Genomic DNA, 14,372 nt, shown 5'->3' on the forward strand with positions numbered 1-14,372 from the left:
AAAAAAAAAAAAAGAAATTGGTAGCTGAATGAAAGCAGAGTCTTTGTTCTGAAACTTTACAACCACGGAATCAGCTCTTGACCCTGACTTCAGGACTCATTCTAGGAGAGAAAAAAATCCCTAGCGTGTTTTGGTGTCTTTTGATTACGTCAGTGTTCTTTGCAGCTCCTGTTTATACTAAGATTCCTTTTTGACAAAGAAATGACTTACTTTCCAGTTAGAAAATGTCATTTTGTCTAGAGATGAGCTTTTTAGTATGGCATACAGAATTTCTTCAGGAGTTGCCTCCAACTTACTGTTTTTAGTTTCAAGTTAATATTTTTCCTCTTCTTTCCACCCTAACTTATGTTTTAGACACACTGAAAGACACATTTCATTTGGATGAGCTGTTCCTTCTGTCTGCGCTGCCCTTTATTGTTCTCTTTCTAGAAACAATGACCTAGCATCTTGACACAGGCTTAGCACTCTTTCCTATGTTTCACAGTAGTTACACATTCTGCTGTTGTACCAATGATACTGTTTAAATTCTTATCCAACATAGGTTGTGGTTTTTAGTGTTAAAAGCATAATTACATATTTCTGTAGTTCAGTATAGCTGGAGATGGATTATAACACAGTACTGCATACGATAGCTGGGTACACAATGGCACTGTCAGCTTTCTTTCTTTAGTAAGCGTTGATATATTGTTAGTTCTGCCTTGCTATTTAAGGTTTAAAAACATGGACATGATATGAAAGCATCAATCATATTCACACTTAAAATTCTTTTTAAAATATATAAAAATAATTATTTAAATAAATATTTAATATTAGTAAGTGAAACATTAAATTCAATATAATAATTTAATATGCATGTGCGTACGCATGCTCACGTGTGTAGGTATAGGTGTGTGAGGGAGTAGGTGTGTGTGGGTGCAGGTGTGTGTGTGTGTGCTAGAGTGTGTGTGTGGATGTTGGAGGTTGATGTTGGGTGTCTACTTCAATCACTCTCCACTTTGTTTATTCAGGCAAGGTCTTCAGTTGAATCCAGAGCTTAGCAAGACTAGCTCGTAGCTTGCTCTCGGGCCTCCCTCCCTGTGTGTGCTTCCTAATGCTGTGAATGCAGGCTGCTGCCATGCTTGCCTGCCTGCCTGCCTGCCTGCCTTTACATGGTCTAGGTATGCAGACTCATGCGTCACAGGTGCTTTACATGGTCTAGGTATGCAGACTCATGCGTCACAGGTGCTTTACATGGGTCTAGGTATGCAGACTCATGCGTCACAGGTGCTTTCTTTATATAGTCAGCCATCTCTTTGGGCCAATTCTATTTAAGTTCTTAATTGATTGTGGATCTTACACTATTGGATTGTATTACTTTGTAGACTTTTTGTTTGTCAATCTTTCAAATAAAAATTTGAAGCAGACCATGAATAAACTGCCAGAATGACTATGCCACTCATTTCCTGAACCCAACTGTTAAGTCTTCTGTTAAGTTACTTACAAAATCGATTTTAAAAAGACAAAATATTGTGAGCTAGAGTGAAGTTGAAAGAAACTTGTGAGTGAATAGAGAAGTTACCAATCGAGTCAATGCAATATTCTCCAAATTTAATTTAAATCAAATTCCCGTTTTTCATTTCATTAAAATGCTTGTTACTCAAACAGCATACCAGGCTGTTTCTACTTTTTAGAAAATGTATAATGTCATTGTTTACTCGATCTAAATTTGATTAAAACTTCCATTTTGTTCTCAGAATTATTCCAGAAACGAAGGTACCTGCTCTCCTTCTCTGAGAAACAGGAACATGGGCACGCTGGAATTTTTCAGTAACTTCTTCAAACTTCTGCTTCCTCTGCTGCAGGATCCGTTCTCTAATTTGATATTCTCTTTCCTCTTGCTTTTGGCGTTTCTCTTCGAAAGCCCTAGATTTAACATATAAAGGATACAGGAGTGACAGACAGGCAGCTGAATAAAGCAGAATGGATGGTCTAAAACACCACCACTATTGAAATAACAGCATTTTCATTTGACTTAGACAAAGCAAATTTCAGATTTTCTTAAACATGCCATTGGCTGAGTTTCCATGTACTTATAAAATAGAGTTTCAGACCATCATTCAGATTTTTGTAACTAGAAGGCCCTGCAGGGGGGTTCCTTTCTGACTTCGGTCAGGCCTGCCAATGTCCCTCACCCGCTGTGGTAAAAAGCCTTTTCTAAGAGTCACACAGTTTCTGGTATTCACTAGTGAGAGAAGCAGTCTTGCAAATTATTGGGAAAGCGAGGAATGACTTCTTCCCACTTTACATCAAAGTTTAAAATTGGCTGTCATGTAAGTCTTACCTGTGCTAAAAATACAATTTTTATTAAAAAGTTAGTTTTTGGCTTCTTTTATAAATATGGAACCCAGAACTCTTCAGCAGACAAAGTTACAAACATCTGCCCTGTAAATGTCCAGTTTTAAAAATTATTATTATTGCCACGTGGTGGTGGCGCACGCCTTTAATCCCAGCACTTGGGTGGCAGAGGCAGGTGGATTTCTGAGTTCAAGGCCAGCCTGGTCTACAGAGTGAGTTCCAGGATAGCCAGGGCTATACAGAGAAACCCTGTCTCGAAAAAAAAATTATATTATTATTATTATTATTATTATTATTATTAGTGTGTGTGTCTGTGTGTGTGTAGGGGTGTATGTGCTACAGCAACTTTTGGAGGTCAGAGGCGTACTTTGTGGCACTAGGTTTTTTCATTCCACTGGGTTCTAGGAGGTCAAACTCAGGTTTTAGGCTTGTGAGACAAGCATCTTTACCTACTGAGCTAGCTTGTCTACCCCAGGTCCCCACTTTTCTTAACTTCCCCTTTATTTATAGTTGCCTTTAGGCTCTTTATTATATTTTCTCTATTTTAGTTGTACTACTTTAAACAGTTAAATTTTATTCTTGCAAAATGTGTTTGCATTACTCACAAAGTATTTGATAAGAAGCAGGATGCAATGCCGGCCCGGCACAGTAGGAAAGTGTTCAAAGGCACTACTTTGTCGTTAGGACTGCAATGCCAGCCTGGCACGGTAGGAAAGTGTTCAAAGGCACTACTTTGTTGTGCAGGAACTTGGGGGACAGCTGGTTGAACTCTTTTAAAGTTCTTTCTGTTCCAGGTTACCATGGGCCACTGTTAAAGGCCTGTCTTGTCTAAGTAACTAATTATCTAGGGAGCCACAGGACTGGGGGACAGAGCCTTGGGTTTTCAAGGGATGGTTCACAATCACCTATAATGGGATCTGATGCCCTCTTCTGTCACGCAGGCATACATGCAAATAAAGCACTCATAAATATAAATAAATAAATCTTAGAAAAGAGGTAAACATCTTTAAAAAATACATTTCTATGCACATCATTATATAATGAACAGTCCCCCAAAAGATGTTACGAAAGCCCTTCCATTCACTCATACACACACACTCTCTCCCTCCCCCTCCCCCCCTCCCCCCTCTCGGTATAAACTCAACCAAAGAGGCAAAAATGACTTATATATCAAGAACTACAAAATATAGATGAAAGAATTCCAAAGGAAGGCTAATCTACATTTATAGATTAGAAGATCTTCTATTACTGAGATGTCAGTACTGCCATTTACAGATTCTAGCCATTCTCTACTATGATTATGTAGCACCTCTTTAATTATTCTGGTCCCATCACTCTCATAACAGATAGACTGCATAACAGATAATTGCAGTCAATCTGTTATGAGAGTGATGCTGTGTGACTTCTCAGGCTACATTTGAAGTTTTACAGCATTTAACCTGCTGCTTAAGAACACTGACTTTAGGAAATATCAGGATGCAAACATTATTTTTGATGATCTTAATATCACCATGTTGAGATGCAGCCCAGGCTAGCTAGAGAGAGACACAGCTAAAGGCAGAGAACTGCCTAGTTAGCTTCCAGTAATAATGGCTAATCAAGCCCTAGCACAAAGCACCTGTCTGAAGACGCACGATGGATTTCAAATTCAACAGACCCTTTAGATCACCACAGATAAACAGAGAACTACAGATGAAATCTGAGTGCAACACATTCTTGAAGGGAGAATCAACAGCTACATAGTTAGCACAGACCATCAGAATACACTGTTTATGTTAGCAAGTCTCAGGGGGAGTTATACAGCAGCAGAGGAGCCATGGAATAAGTTCAAACTGATCCTTTTTAAACCATTTAGCCGATATTTATTTGACCTGGGGCTAAAGATTTAATAAAAGTTATTTACTACTCACTGCACCTGGTCCTCTCCTTCCTTCCTTCCTTCCTTCCTTCCTTTCTTCCTTCCTTCCTTTTTATCAGATATTTCCTTTATTTACATTTCAAATGACATCTCCTTTCCCAGTTTCCCCTCTGAATAAAAAAAAACAACCCATTCCCTCCTCTCTCCCCCTGCTCACAACCCACCCTCTCCTGCTTCCTGGCCCTAGCATTCCCCTACACTGGGGCATAGAGCCTTCACAGGACCAAGGACCTCTCCTCCCATTGATGACCGACTAGGCCATCCTCTGCTACATATGCAGCTGGAGCCATGAGTCCCACTATGTGTACTCTTTGGTTGGTGGCTGAGTCCCTGGGAGCTCTGAGGGTACTAGTTAGTTCATATTGTTGTTCGTCCTAAGGGGCTGCAAACCCCTTCAGCTCCTTGGGTCCTTTCTCTAGCTCCTTCATTGGGGACCCTGTGCTCAGTCCAATGGATGGCTGTGAGCCTCTACTTCTGCATTAGTCAGGTACTGGCAGAGCCTCTCAGGAGACAGCTATTATCAGGCTGTTGTCAGCCAGCACTTGCTGGCATCCACAATGAAAACGCATACTCATTAGTTTTACGTGACATTCTGATTAAAACAAACAACACTAATTAGAAAGTCATATTTCATTTCTCCCTGGAGACATGTCATTTAAGCTAGACAGAGGACAGTCATGAAAATTATGAAGAAAGGAAGCACTCTAGCAAAAGTAGCAGCAAGCAAATGCTCAGTTAGGAAAAGAGATAAAAACAGACTTCCTGCTGAGAAAACACAACCAATATAGTAATGAGGAATGATAGATTCTTAAGGTAAGAGGTGGTGTGCTCCTTGCTGCAACATAAAGTTATTCTAATAGCATAAATACCATCTTTACTACTTTATATTGTTCCACAGTGGTCCTGTTCTCTAAATTATAATGTACCCAGAAAAGAATTTCACATCTAAGACTACAGAATATACAGTCTGAATTAAATGTGTCAAATTAAAGCACTGACAGATTATATATGACCAGGAAGCCAATGTTTCTGCTCTTGAGCTCTGTGATAGGCTTGATGATAAAGTCTTAATAATTAAGCACAGCAATGCTTACACTGCAGTTCTCTTCTTACTCCATCAGGAGTTCCAGAGTTTCTTTTATTTAGTGATGTGTCAGAACTCAGATAAATGCAGTGGGAATGAAGGAACAGGTGGTGAAAGCAAGAAAGAAGGCTTTGCCACCTTTGTAAAATTTAGACTTAGAAGAGTGTGTTCTCATTACCCATTGTCTCTGGGCTGAGGATTTTTCAGAAGACACAGTCTGCCTTGGTGACTTTTGTAGGGTCTGCTTAACATGTGCAGTTCTGTCCCATGAAATGTGTACAGCATCTTAGCTCAAAGTGAGAGACCTCATTAAGTACAACCATATGCCAAGCTGTTTGTTTTGTTTTCCCAGGAGTCTATCACTGTGCAGTATCATTTACCCCTGCTGGAAGTATTCCTAGGAACAAATAACATGCCATGGTGACAGTTTTCTGTAGCAACATAATAAGCAGTAGCAGTAAGACTACCTGAGCCCCAAGAGATAGTATGTGGAATGTAATACCTTTCTTTTTCCTGGACAAAAACCTATTCAGATGTGGATAGTTACACCATTCAAACACGATTTTACAAGAAGAGTCTGAGAGATGAAGAAGAAGAAGTTGATTGGCTAGAACTTTGAGACCTGAAGAAAAACATGGTGATATGTTCTAGAATATATAAAGAACTTAGGAACTTATCAAAGCCCAAGTAATTCAGTAAAAAAACTTCAGAAAAATGATCTGACTATACACTTCACAAAATGTGGAGACAAATTGACTTCCCCCAGCCTTAAGCAGGCTGAACCAGCCCTTGTCCTTGCCACAAAGCAGCTAGCCCACTCGGGTCAGTTCCTGAGATAAAGAAAGCCCTTTTGTCCGGGGACTTCTCTGCCTTTCCTGAAGTTCCTGCTAAGAGCCACGCCCTGCTGAGCTGCTTCACCTGCCTTCCAACAGAACAAGATGCTAATTAGGCCACAAGATTCTGGCTTACTGGGGGATGGGTTCCCTGCCTATATATTCTCAGACTCTGAAATACACATTGGACCTTGATTAGAACCTTTGACTTGGTCTGGTTATTCTCTCGAAGTCCAATTCCCCTATTTTCCCCCAGGCCCCTGCCTCTCTTTCAGGAACCTGGTTTGCGTAGCTGCTGGTGGCTACACGGGCTGTAGTCACTGTTTTTGAAGTGCTAAAATCAAACTTTTAATTTATATACTGATAGCCAATATATATAGCTCAGGGTTTACACTTACTTAAAATTGTTCCTTTTTAGATACTGCTAATTCTCAAGTTTTGCAATTGTTTATGCATATACAACTCAAGTTAAGAGAAAGTATTGTTCCTTTAAAGGACTGTCTTTGGACGTTTAAGAACTCAACCTAGACTGCCTGGACAAGATTCCTTAAGGCAATGTCACAGCGGATTTGTATCCCAGGCAGATTATAGGCCTTACACAAGAACAAATGGCCACGTAATCTCAGTTTTTACATTATCAAAATAGTAATGGCTTGAGATGATAATTTGGTAATTTTAGAGAATGTGCTTGTCAAATTGTAAAGACTTGTTCTTAATGTCCTGAGTTTCTACCTGTACCACACGATGTTAATTCTCAAAGTCTTATACTTAATCAATTATTGCAAATGGATACTTATATTTCTGATTTAAAAAAATAAAAATAGAATATGCACATGTGACTATTGATACCTTTCAGGCTCTCTAGTTGCAATTGCCTTAACAGGAAAAGCAACTAAAAATGTAATTGCTCATTGCCTACATTATTTTTCTATGCTTGGTGTTCCTAATCAGATTAAAACAGATTATGGAACTGTCTCTTACAGTCAAACATTTGAGATGTTTTGTCAACAATTTAATGTCACCCATATTACTGAGACTTCATATAATTCTCAGGGACAAGGAATTGTTAAATGTATGTATGGCACTCTGAAATATTGGCTTAAAAAAAAAACAAAAACAAAAAAGGGGCAATTATAACCCTGTGCACATTATTTAAATCACGGTTTTTATTTTAAATATTTTAAAACTTGGATGCCAAGGAACTCTTTGTTGAGTGTCTATAGCATCCTACAACTAGGCATACTCATGTTTAGGTGAGATGGAAGGATTCACTTATTGCATATGGCATGATCCTGATCAGGTGTTTAATATGGGGAAGAGGGCATGTTTGTATTTTTTCCATAGAATGCTACCAGAGCTTGCTAGCTGCCAGAGTGATCTGGGTGACATGTTGACCTGTGAGCTTGCTGAGTGCCCTGACAATGATAGAGAAGCTGTATTGGGCCTACGTCCCTGATCCACCCCTTTTTACATCCAAGAGTATGGGAAGGCCTTGAAGTTGTGGTAATGGTAAACAACACTAAGTTGATGGATATGCCTGCTGAAGGAAATTTCACTATCAATAGAGAAATTAATTACCAAGCATTGGGAACTAGTGTCTCCATAGGCCTTACTGTGGGAGGCGCAGCTACAGGTGCTTCTGCCCTAGTTTTGCAAGGACTAAAAATCTTTCCAAAAACATAAAGAATTGCTGTGTCTTCCTGTGACCCTAGTTCCTCAATTGACTTTGCTAACTCCTGCTGAGTATTTCAGCTGGAATATCCCCTCAGATACCAGAATGAAGCAAGCTGTTTTTCTCCCTTTATTGGCTGGTTTCTCCTTGGCAACTTCTGTTGTGGCTGTTGGCTTGGCTAGAGGAACTTTAACCCATTCCCTTCTTTCCACTGTCAGATTATCCCAAAAATTTGTGTTGGCAGTGGGAGCCTCCGCTGAATCATTACCTTCTTTACAGAGACAAATAACTTCCCTCACGCAAGTTGCCTTACAGAATCCACGAGCACTTGATTTGCTGACCCCTGACCACTGTTTATTTCTGAAACAAGAATGCTGTTTTTATGTAAATGAGTCTGGGCTAGTAGAGACTCTATAGGTGAAGACAGGCTGTTATAGATGAAGACAGGTTGTATTTGGTATTTTTATTTTTCATTTCAGCATTTTAAATTATTGAAGTTAAAATTGTATTATTTCAGTTTAAAGAAAAAAGAGTTGAATTTCTAAAAAGTTATTATAATGAACAGTGGAGAAGTTAGAAAATCTTCAATAGAAGAATTCACCAGTGTTACTTCTTATTGTACACTGTATGTGTGAATGAGAAAAAAAAACAAGGAATAAATCAATGTGGAAACAGTTGATAATTAAAAGAGGATAGTAAAGCAGCATAGCTCAAGTACAATCAATATAGTAATATAGCAGCATAGGAGATGTCAAGCTATACCAGTGAGTAACTCCCTTTATTGATGTGTGCAATGTGTATAAAAGCTTAAAAATTATTCTAGAAAGATTTACATTAAAATATTAAAGTTTCCCTAATCTGTAAGAACTCTGACAACTCTTTGTAAGTGACCCTGGCTTCCGCCTCTATCTGCTCAGTTCTAAGCCCTCATCCATGCTCACTCACTTGCCGAGAGAGTCTGAGAGTTTTCTACCTTTTTTTTTTGTCTGTTTTGTTTTCATCTGCTGCTTCTTTGGTATAATGAGCTAAGTTATAAATTTGATCATTGACCATCTCTAATTTTGCTTCTTTATTACAACCTAAAGATAATGTCTTTATAATCCAGCATGGGCAAATTCTCTTTACTTTCTTTAGATTGGTATACATACTATCCCCTAGCTTATTTCATAAACTATCTCCTGTCAGCTGATACTCATCCACATTTTCCCACATAACACCTACATACATCTTCTGTCACATTTTATAATATTAAACTTTTCTTCTATTCTGCTTACATAAAGCATGGTTCCTTTCATGTTCATTGGCTAACATGTGGCTAACTATTCTTCCAAGAACTCTTTCTTGTCCTATAGTCTATGAGATGTGCTTCTGTCTACTTCATAGGAGATTCAACCACAGTATTCACTGACTTATTTTTCATATATTTTATTATTAATGATTTGAGAGTAAGAATTGAGCCTCTCATTTTTCTTTCCTTCTTTCTTTCTTTCTTTTTTTTTTTTTTTTTTTTTTTTTTTTTTTTTTTTTTTTAATTACTTGGCTATTTTATTTATTTACATTTCAAATGTTGTTCCCCCTTTCTGGTCTCCCCTGTGCAAACTCCCTATTTCATCTCCCCTCCCTTTTGCCTCAAGAGGGTGCTCTCCCCCCACCCACCCATTCCCACATCATCCCTCTAGCACCCCATATGTATTTATTTTTAATCTTCTAGACTATGAATTTTTAGAGATTCCTAATCTATGACATGTTAAACAGTTAAAGATAACTTCCCAAAATAACTGAAAAAATGGTGGGTACTTAGCCTCCGTCCAAAGGGAAAAATGCTAAATACTAAAAACCCTACAATCCTCTGGCTTCACCTTGAGCATAACTAGATAAAATCTATAATCATCTTTACTAACTCTTGCCATGTGCCTTGTAATGTCTTCAGGAGTCAGAAAGTAACAGAAAAACAGAAACGTGATCAAAACAAAAATAAACTTCATTAAATAATTTTTACATTGTCAAAGAAAGAAAGGATTAAGCTCAAGAGAAATGCAATGTAAGAAAAAAAATTGCAGGTAAACAATTTTGTATTCCCCAAATGGAATTTGCAGCATATGCCCAATGATGAAGTTAATATGCTCCAGGGATCTTCTATTACCATAGATTACAAGAATACAGATAAGGCTGTAATAAAAAAATTAAATAATGGGTAACCACTCTGCCTAAAAAAGTTGAATAAAAAAACTTCATCAAATGCTAGAGATGGCAGAGTGGTCAAGAACACTTGCTGAGAATAGGAGACAGTGTGGCTCACAACTATCTGTAACTTTGGTTTCAGGGACTCTGATGGCTCCTTCTAGTCTTTGTGAGTACCAGGCATACAAGTAGTACTCTTACATACATCCAGGGAAACACTCATACACACTAAATACAAACTAACAACAAAACCACTATCTTTAAAATGTTAATAACCAAAATCCTAAAAATGATTAAGAAGTGGTTGGATAATTTTCATTTTACTTCATTTTAGTTTATAGTTTCCACAGACAGCTTCTTTTGGTAATGATTTATAAAATTTGATTTATATCAGTATTCATCTCGCCCCTCTTTTTTGTAATTGAGTGGAGGAGGGTAGCAGATAAAACTTATATAAGTTGAATAGTAAATTAAAGTCAAATTATAGTCTATTTATAGTTAAATTTCTTGTTCTGTATCAAGCAAAAACGGTGATGGTCACAATCCATAAACTAAAATATAGACTTGGTCCTTCAGGCAGAAAAATAAAATTTACAAAATAAAATTTTATGAGACTACCTATCATTTGTGCTATAAACAAACTGTGGTCATGACTCAAGTCTATGAAGTACCTCAAATTAGAGAAACTATGAACTTAAAATGACTGCATTTTTATACTTCTGAACAAAACACTACTTTCTTACTTACTTTCTTCTCCGGTTTGACTCCATGAAATATTTACGTGCTCGATTCCGACATAATTTTTGCTGCTGTAGTAGTATCTGGCGTTCTTCTTCTAAATTTTTCTCTAGATGGATTTTCATATCTCTAGCGATGCCATTTAGTTAAGAACAACAGTTTACATGTGTAGTGCATGTCAAGACTGTGTGATATAACTAAAGCCTCATGGAAATGACATCATAAGGCTCTCGTGGGACAGCTAACCCGTGCACACATCAGGGTTAGTGTATGTCCAGAAAAAGTGACATTAATGTCTTCACACACACACACACACACACACACACACACATTTACACTTGGCACATGGATTTTAAGGTACCTTTCACTTTCCATGAGGGAAAAATAAATTACTTTTAGAAATCACAAACTTAGATAATGAAAATACATATTTTTGTTTATTATACAGACATCCGGATAGTTACTAGTAAGGTATCTTTCTTAGGTTTATATGTAAGGAAATGAAAGATTTTCGTGACATGGAATAGATGAATTAAATGCTTCAATGAATCCTTTAGTCTACAGTGTGAAATTTATATGCAAATGTAAACAATAAATTATAATGTTTGCAAATTCTCTCCAAAGATCCCTGTTGATGGCTTATGAAAAGACACAAGGACAGCCACATATCATTATGTGCTTATAAAAATTTTCTGGAGGAAACTGAGTATTTTGGTGACCCTAATAATTTGAAATTTACATATAAGTAGCCATTCCTTAATCTGCACTGACAAAATTAATTGCCTTTCCCAATTTTTTTGGGTTTTGGCCGTTATCAAATTTATCACAATATTTTTGTATGTTTCATGACTTTGAAATTTAATAAATGATCAATTAATTACTACTTAACTTAGTGGTTCTTAACCTTCATAATGCAGCAATTCTTTAGTATAGTTCCTTATGTTGTGGTGACCCTAATGATAAAATTATTTTTGTTCTACTCTGTAACTGTAATTTTGTTACTGTTATAAATTGAAATGTAAATATCTGATATGCAGGATATCTGTTTTGTTTTGTTTTGTTTTTTCGAGACAGGGTTTCTCTGTGTAGCCCTGGCTGTCCTGGAACTCACTCTGTAGACCAGGCTGGCCTCGAACTCAGAAATCCACCTGCCTCTGCCTCCCAAGTGCTGGGATCAAAGGCGTGCGCCACCACCGCCCAGCTATGCAGGATATCTGATTTGCAACCTCTGTGAAAGGGTCATTTGACCCCCAAAGGAAGTACGACTCACAGGAGGAGAACCACTGACTTAGCTGTCTAGCACCCCACATGAGACCTGGAAATGAGTAAAATTACAGCAAAGTTACAGATTGTAGAGTATGAATACTTGTCAATTTTATAGGAAATAGCTGGTTAAAGTTTCCCCAAAGGCTGAGGGCCAAAGTTGGTTTGTAAAATGTAGACATACAATAAATACATACAATATTGTTAGGGTATATATGATTTGTTAATTCAAAATGTGTTAATTTCAAGGTCTTATAGTATTTGTGTCAACATTATAAAGAAACTCTACTATCTATTTCAGAATAATCAAATGTATATGAACTCCTGTTTGAGACTTTAACAAGGGAGTTTGTAACAGTTTTGTCATTTGTAAACTTTCTTCCTCTACAGGCTAGAGATCATTTTATCTTCATTTCAACTAAAATGTGGTACCACATCAATACAAACTCAAAGACACACATGTAATATTCTTAAAGGTGCCTTCTGAAGGTTTTGTAAACATGATATAAAAGGGAAGGAAATATGGTTTTTAACAGCATAGAAACAAATCTAGCTATATCTTTTTCTTCTCTAGTTAAATGCTTTATTAGGATCAGACTTCAAGAAGATGATTAGCTTTTAAAAGGCACAAGTCATCAGTAGAGGAAAATACAACTTTCTCCTTCTAAGGGAACGCTGTAGGAAGGACAAGCTTAAGTTACTTTGAGTTAGCTAACAAGGACAGGGGAGAGTGAATCAGATGGAAACGATTTTCTTCAATATGTTTAAAATCTTATCCCAAGAACATACAGAAAAGTTACAAGTGTAATGTCCTGACACCTACATATTCCCAAATTTATCCAGAAAATCCTACCACATATAAAATCTAGTTCCTACGTTAGCATATATACTATGTGGCGTATATAATAAACAGTATGATCTTGCTTACTATACTATAAAGAATGTTTCCTCTTTCCATCATCTAAAAAATGGTACAGAAGTTAAGTTTTTAGGTAGATGCTTAATATTTTTTGTATGCATTATCAAAACAATTCACCCTAACATCTACTCCAAAGAATATAATTTTTACATACTTAGTATTACAAAGTAAAGAATACTATGGGCATTCACTTCCTCGTTTAGCCTTTCTCCAATTAGGTTATCAACAGAAGTAACTATCATACAATATATTTTCCTTATCAGATCTAGTCAAACCTCTTCCTACTGCCTCCACTTAAAACTCTTTCAGTCTCTTAGAACTTTGACTACAGTCGTACTTTTCGGTACTTTTAAATTTTGTCTTACTCCTACTTGCTCTGTTCAATGTTCTTATCACATAAATTAAAAAATGATGTGTCATTAATGAAAATAACAGGAGAGATCGATGCTTTGTCACGAGCCATTTCCTTGTATCCTGATCTAGACAAAATTTAGGATAACGTAGTAAGAGTTCAGTGTATAAAAAGATACAGTACCAGACATGCGGAGGCGGTGCATGCCTTTAATCCCAGCACTCGGGAGGTAGAGTTCAAGGCCAGCCTGGTCTACATATCCAGTTCTGAGACAGCCAGGGCCACCACCCAGCTCCGACTCCCCACGAAACAAACAAACAAAACAATGTCAAAGGTGAAGAGTCGAACTCATAAGACAGTAGCATTCACTTCAGAGCACACTCTGAGAAGACAGTTTGTGGAAGTAGCAAGAGGAAAGACGAGAAGACAAAAGCCAGCAGCTGCTCCTGCAGCCTACTGTCCAGAACTAAGACAGACCCAGGGATGGAAGACAAGTCCCTGCGAAGACAGTGTTTTGGCATTAATGGAGCCCTAACATATCTGCATCCTTAGAACCCAGAGCAGGGTCAGCAGAAGAGGAGATCCTCCGTGAAAACTGATGATTTGCTATTAAAACTGTAAGAGCATATCCTAGCAGAAGGTGGGACGTTTGGCTAAGGAAGTGGAGGGAGGGTGGGAGTGGTGGAAGGGACTCCATTTCCTGAGAAAAACAGATGACCAAACATCATCATCACCACCATCTTCTGATTATCATAATGTTCTCTGGAGGAATAAACCTGCTTTATGCCGTCTCGAAACACCAAAACCCCCCCCAAAACAAAAAACAAAACCAACAAAACAAAACAACAAACAAACCTGCTTTATGTACTTAAAAAACAAAACTTATTTACATTTCCACAGTGTTACCAACAGTAACATCAATGGGTGTTCAACGATTTCTTAGGGAAAATCAGAAATAATCAGCTTGTCAAGGTTCGGGTCCCCTGCTTTTCCTTTCGTCTGTTTGACAACAGAGTGGGCAGAGATGGGAGACAAAATGATCAGAACGAACTAGGGTTCTGCAGCCCTGGGAGGGGTG

General features: G+C 37.6%; 1 protein-coding gene across 2 annotated transcripts in view; it reads right to left on the reverse strand.

Annotated features, from left to right (window-relative positions):
- The window catches only part of Cep126 (centrosomal protein 126), a 51,496-nt gene that overhangs the window by 36,352 nt on the left and 772 nt on the right, over positions 1 to 14,372 (reverse strand). For both annotated transcript variants that reach the window (XM_031343579.1, XM_031343580.1), the window contains exons 2-3: positions 10,770 to 10,889; positions 1,757 to 1,902 (exon numbers count right to left, since the gene is read on the reverse strand). In XM_031343579.1, the coding sequence (XP_031199439.1) occupies positions 1,757 to 1,902; positions 10,770 to 10,889 (266 nt within the window). The remainder of the gene's footprint in view (positions 1 to 1,756; positions 1,903 to 10,769; positions 10,890 to 14,372) is intronic.

This window comes from Mastomys coucha, unplaced genomic scaffold (genome assembly GCF_008632895.1).
Source record: "Mastomys coucha isolate ucsf_1 unplaced genomic scaffold, UCSF_Mcou_1 pScaffold23, whole genome shotgun sequence".
Lineage (NCBI taxonomy): Eukaryota > Metazoa > Chordata > Mammalia > Rodentia > Muridae > Mastomys > Mastomys coucha.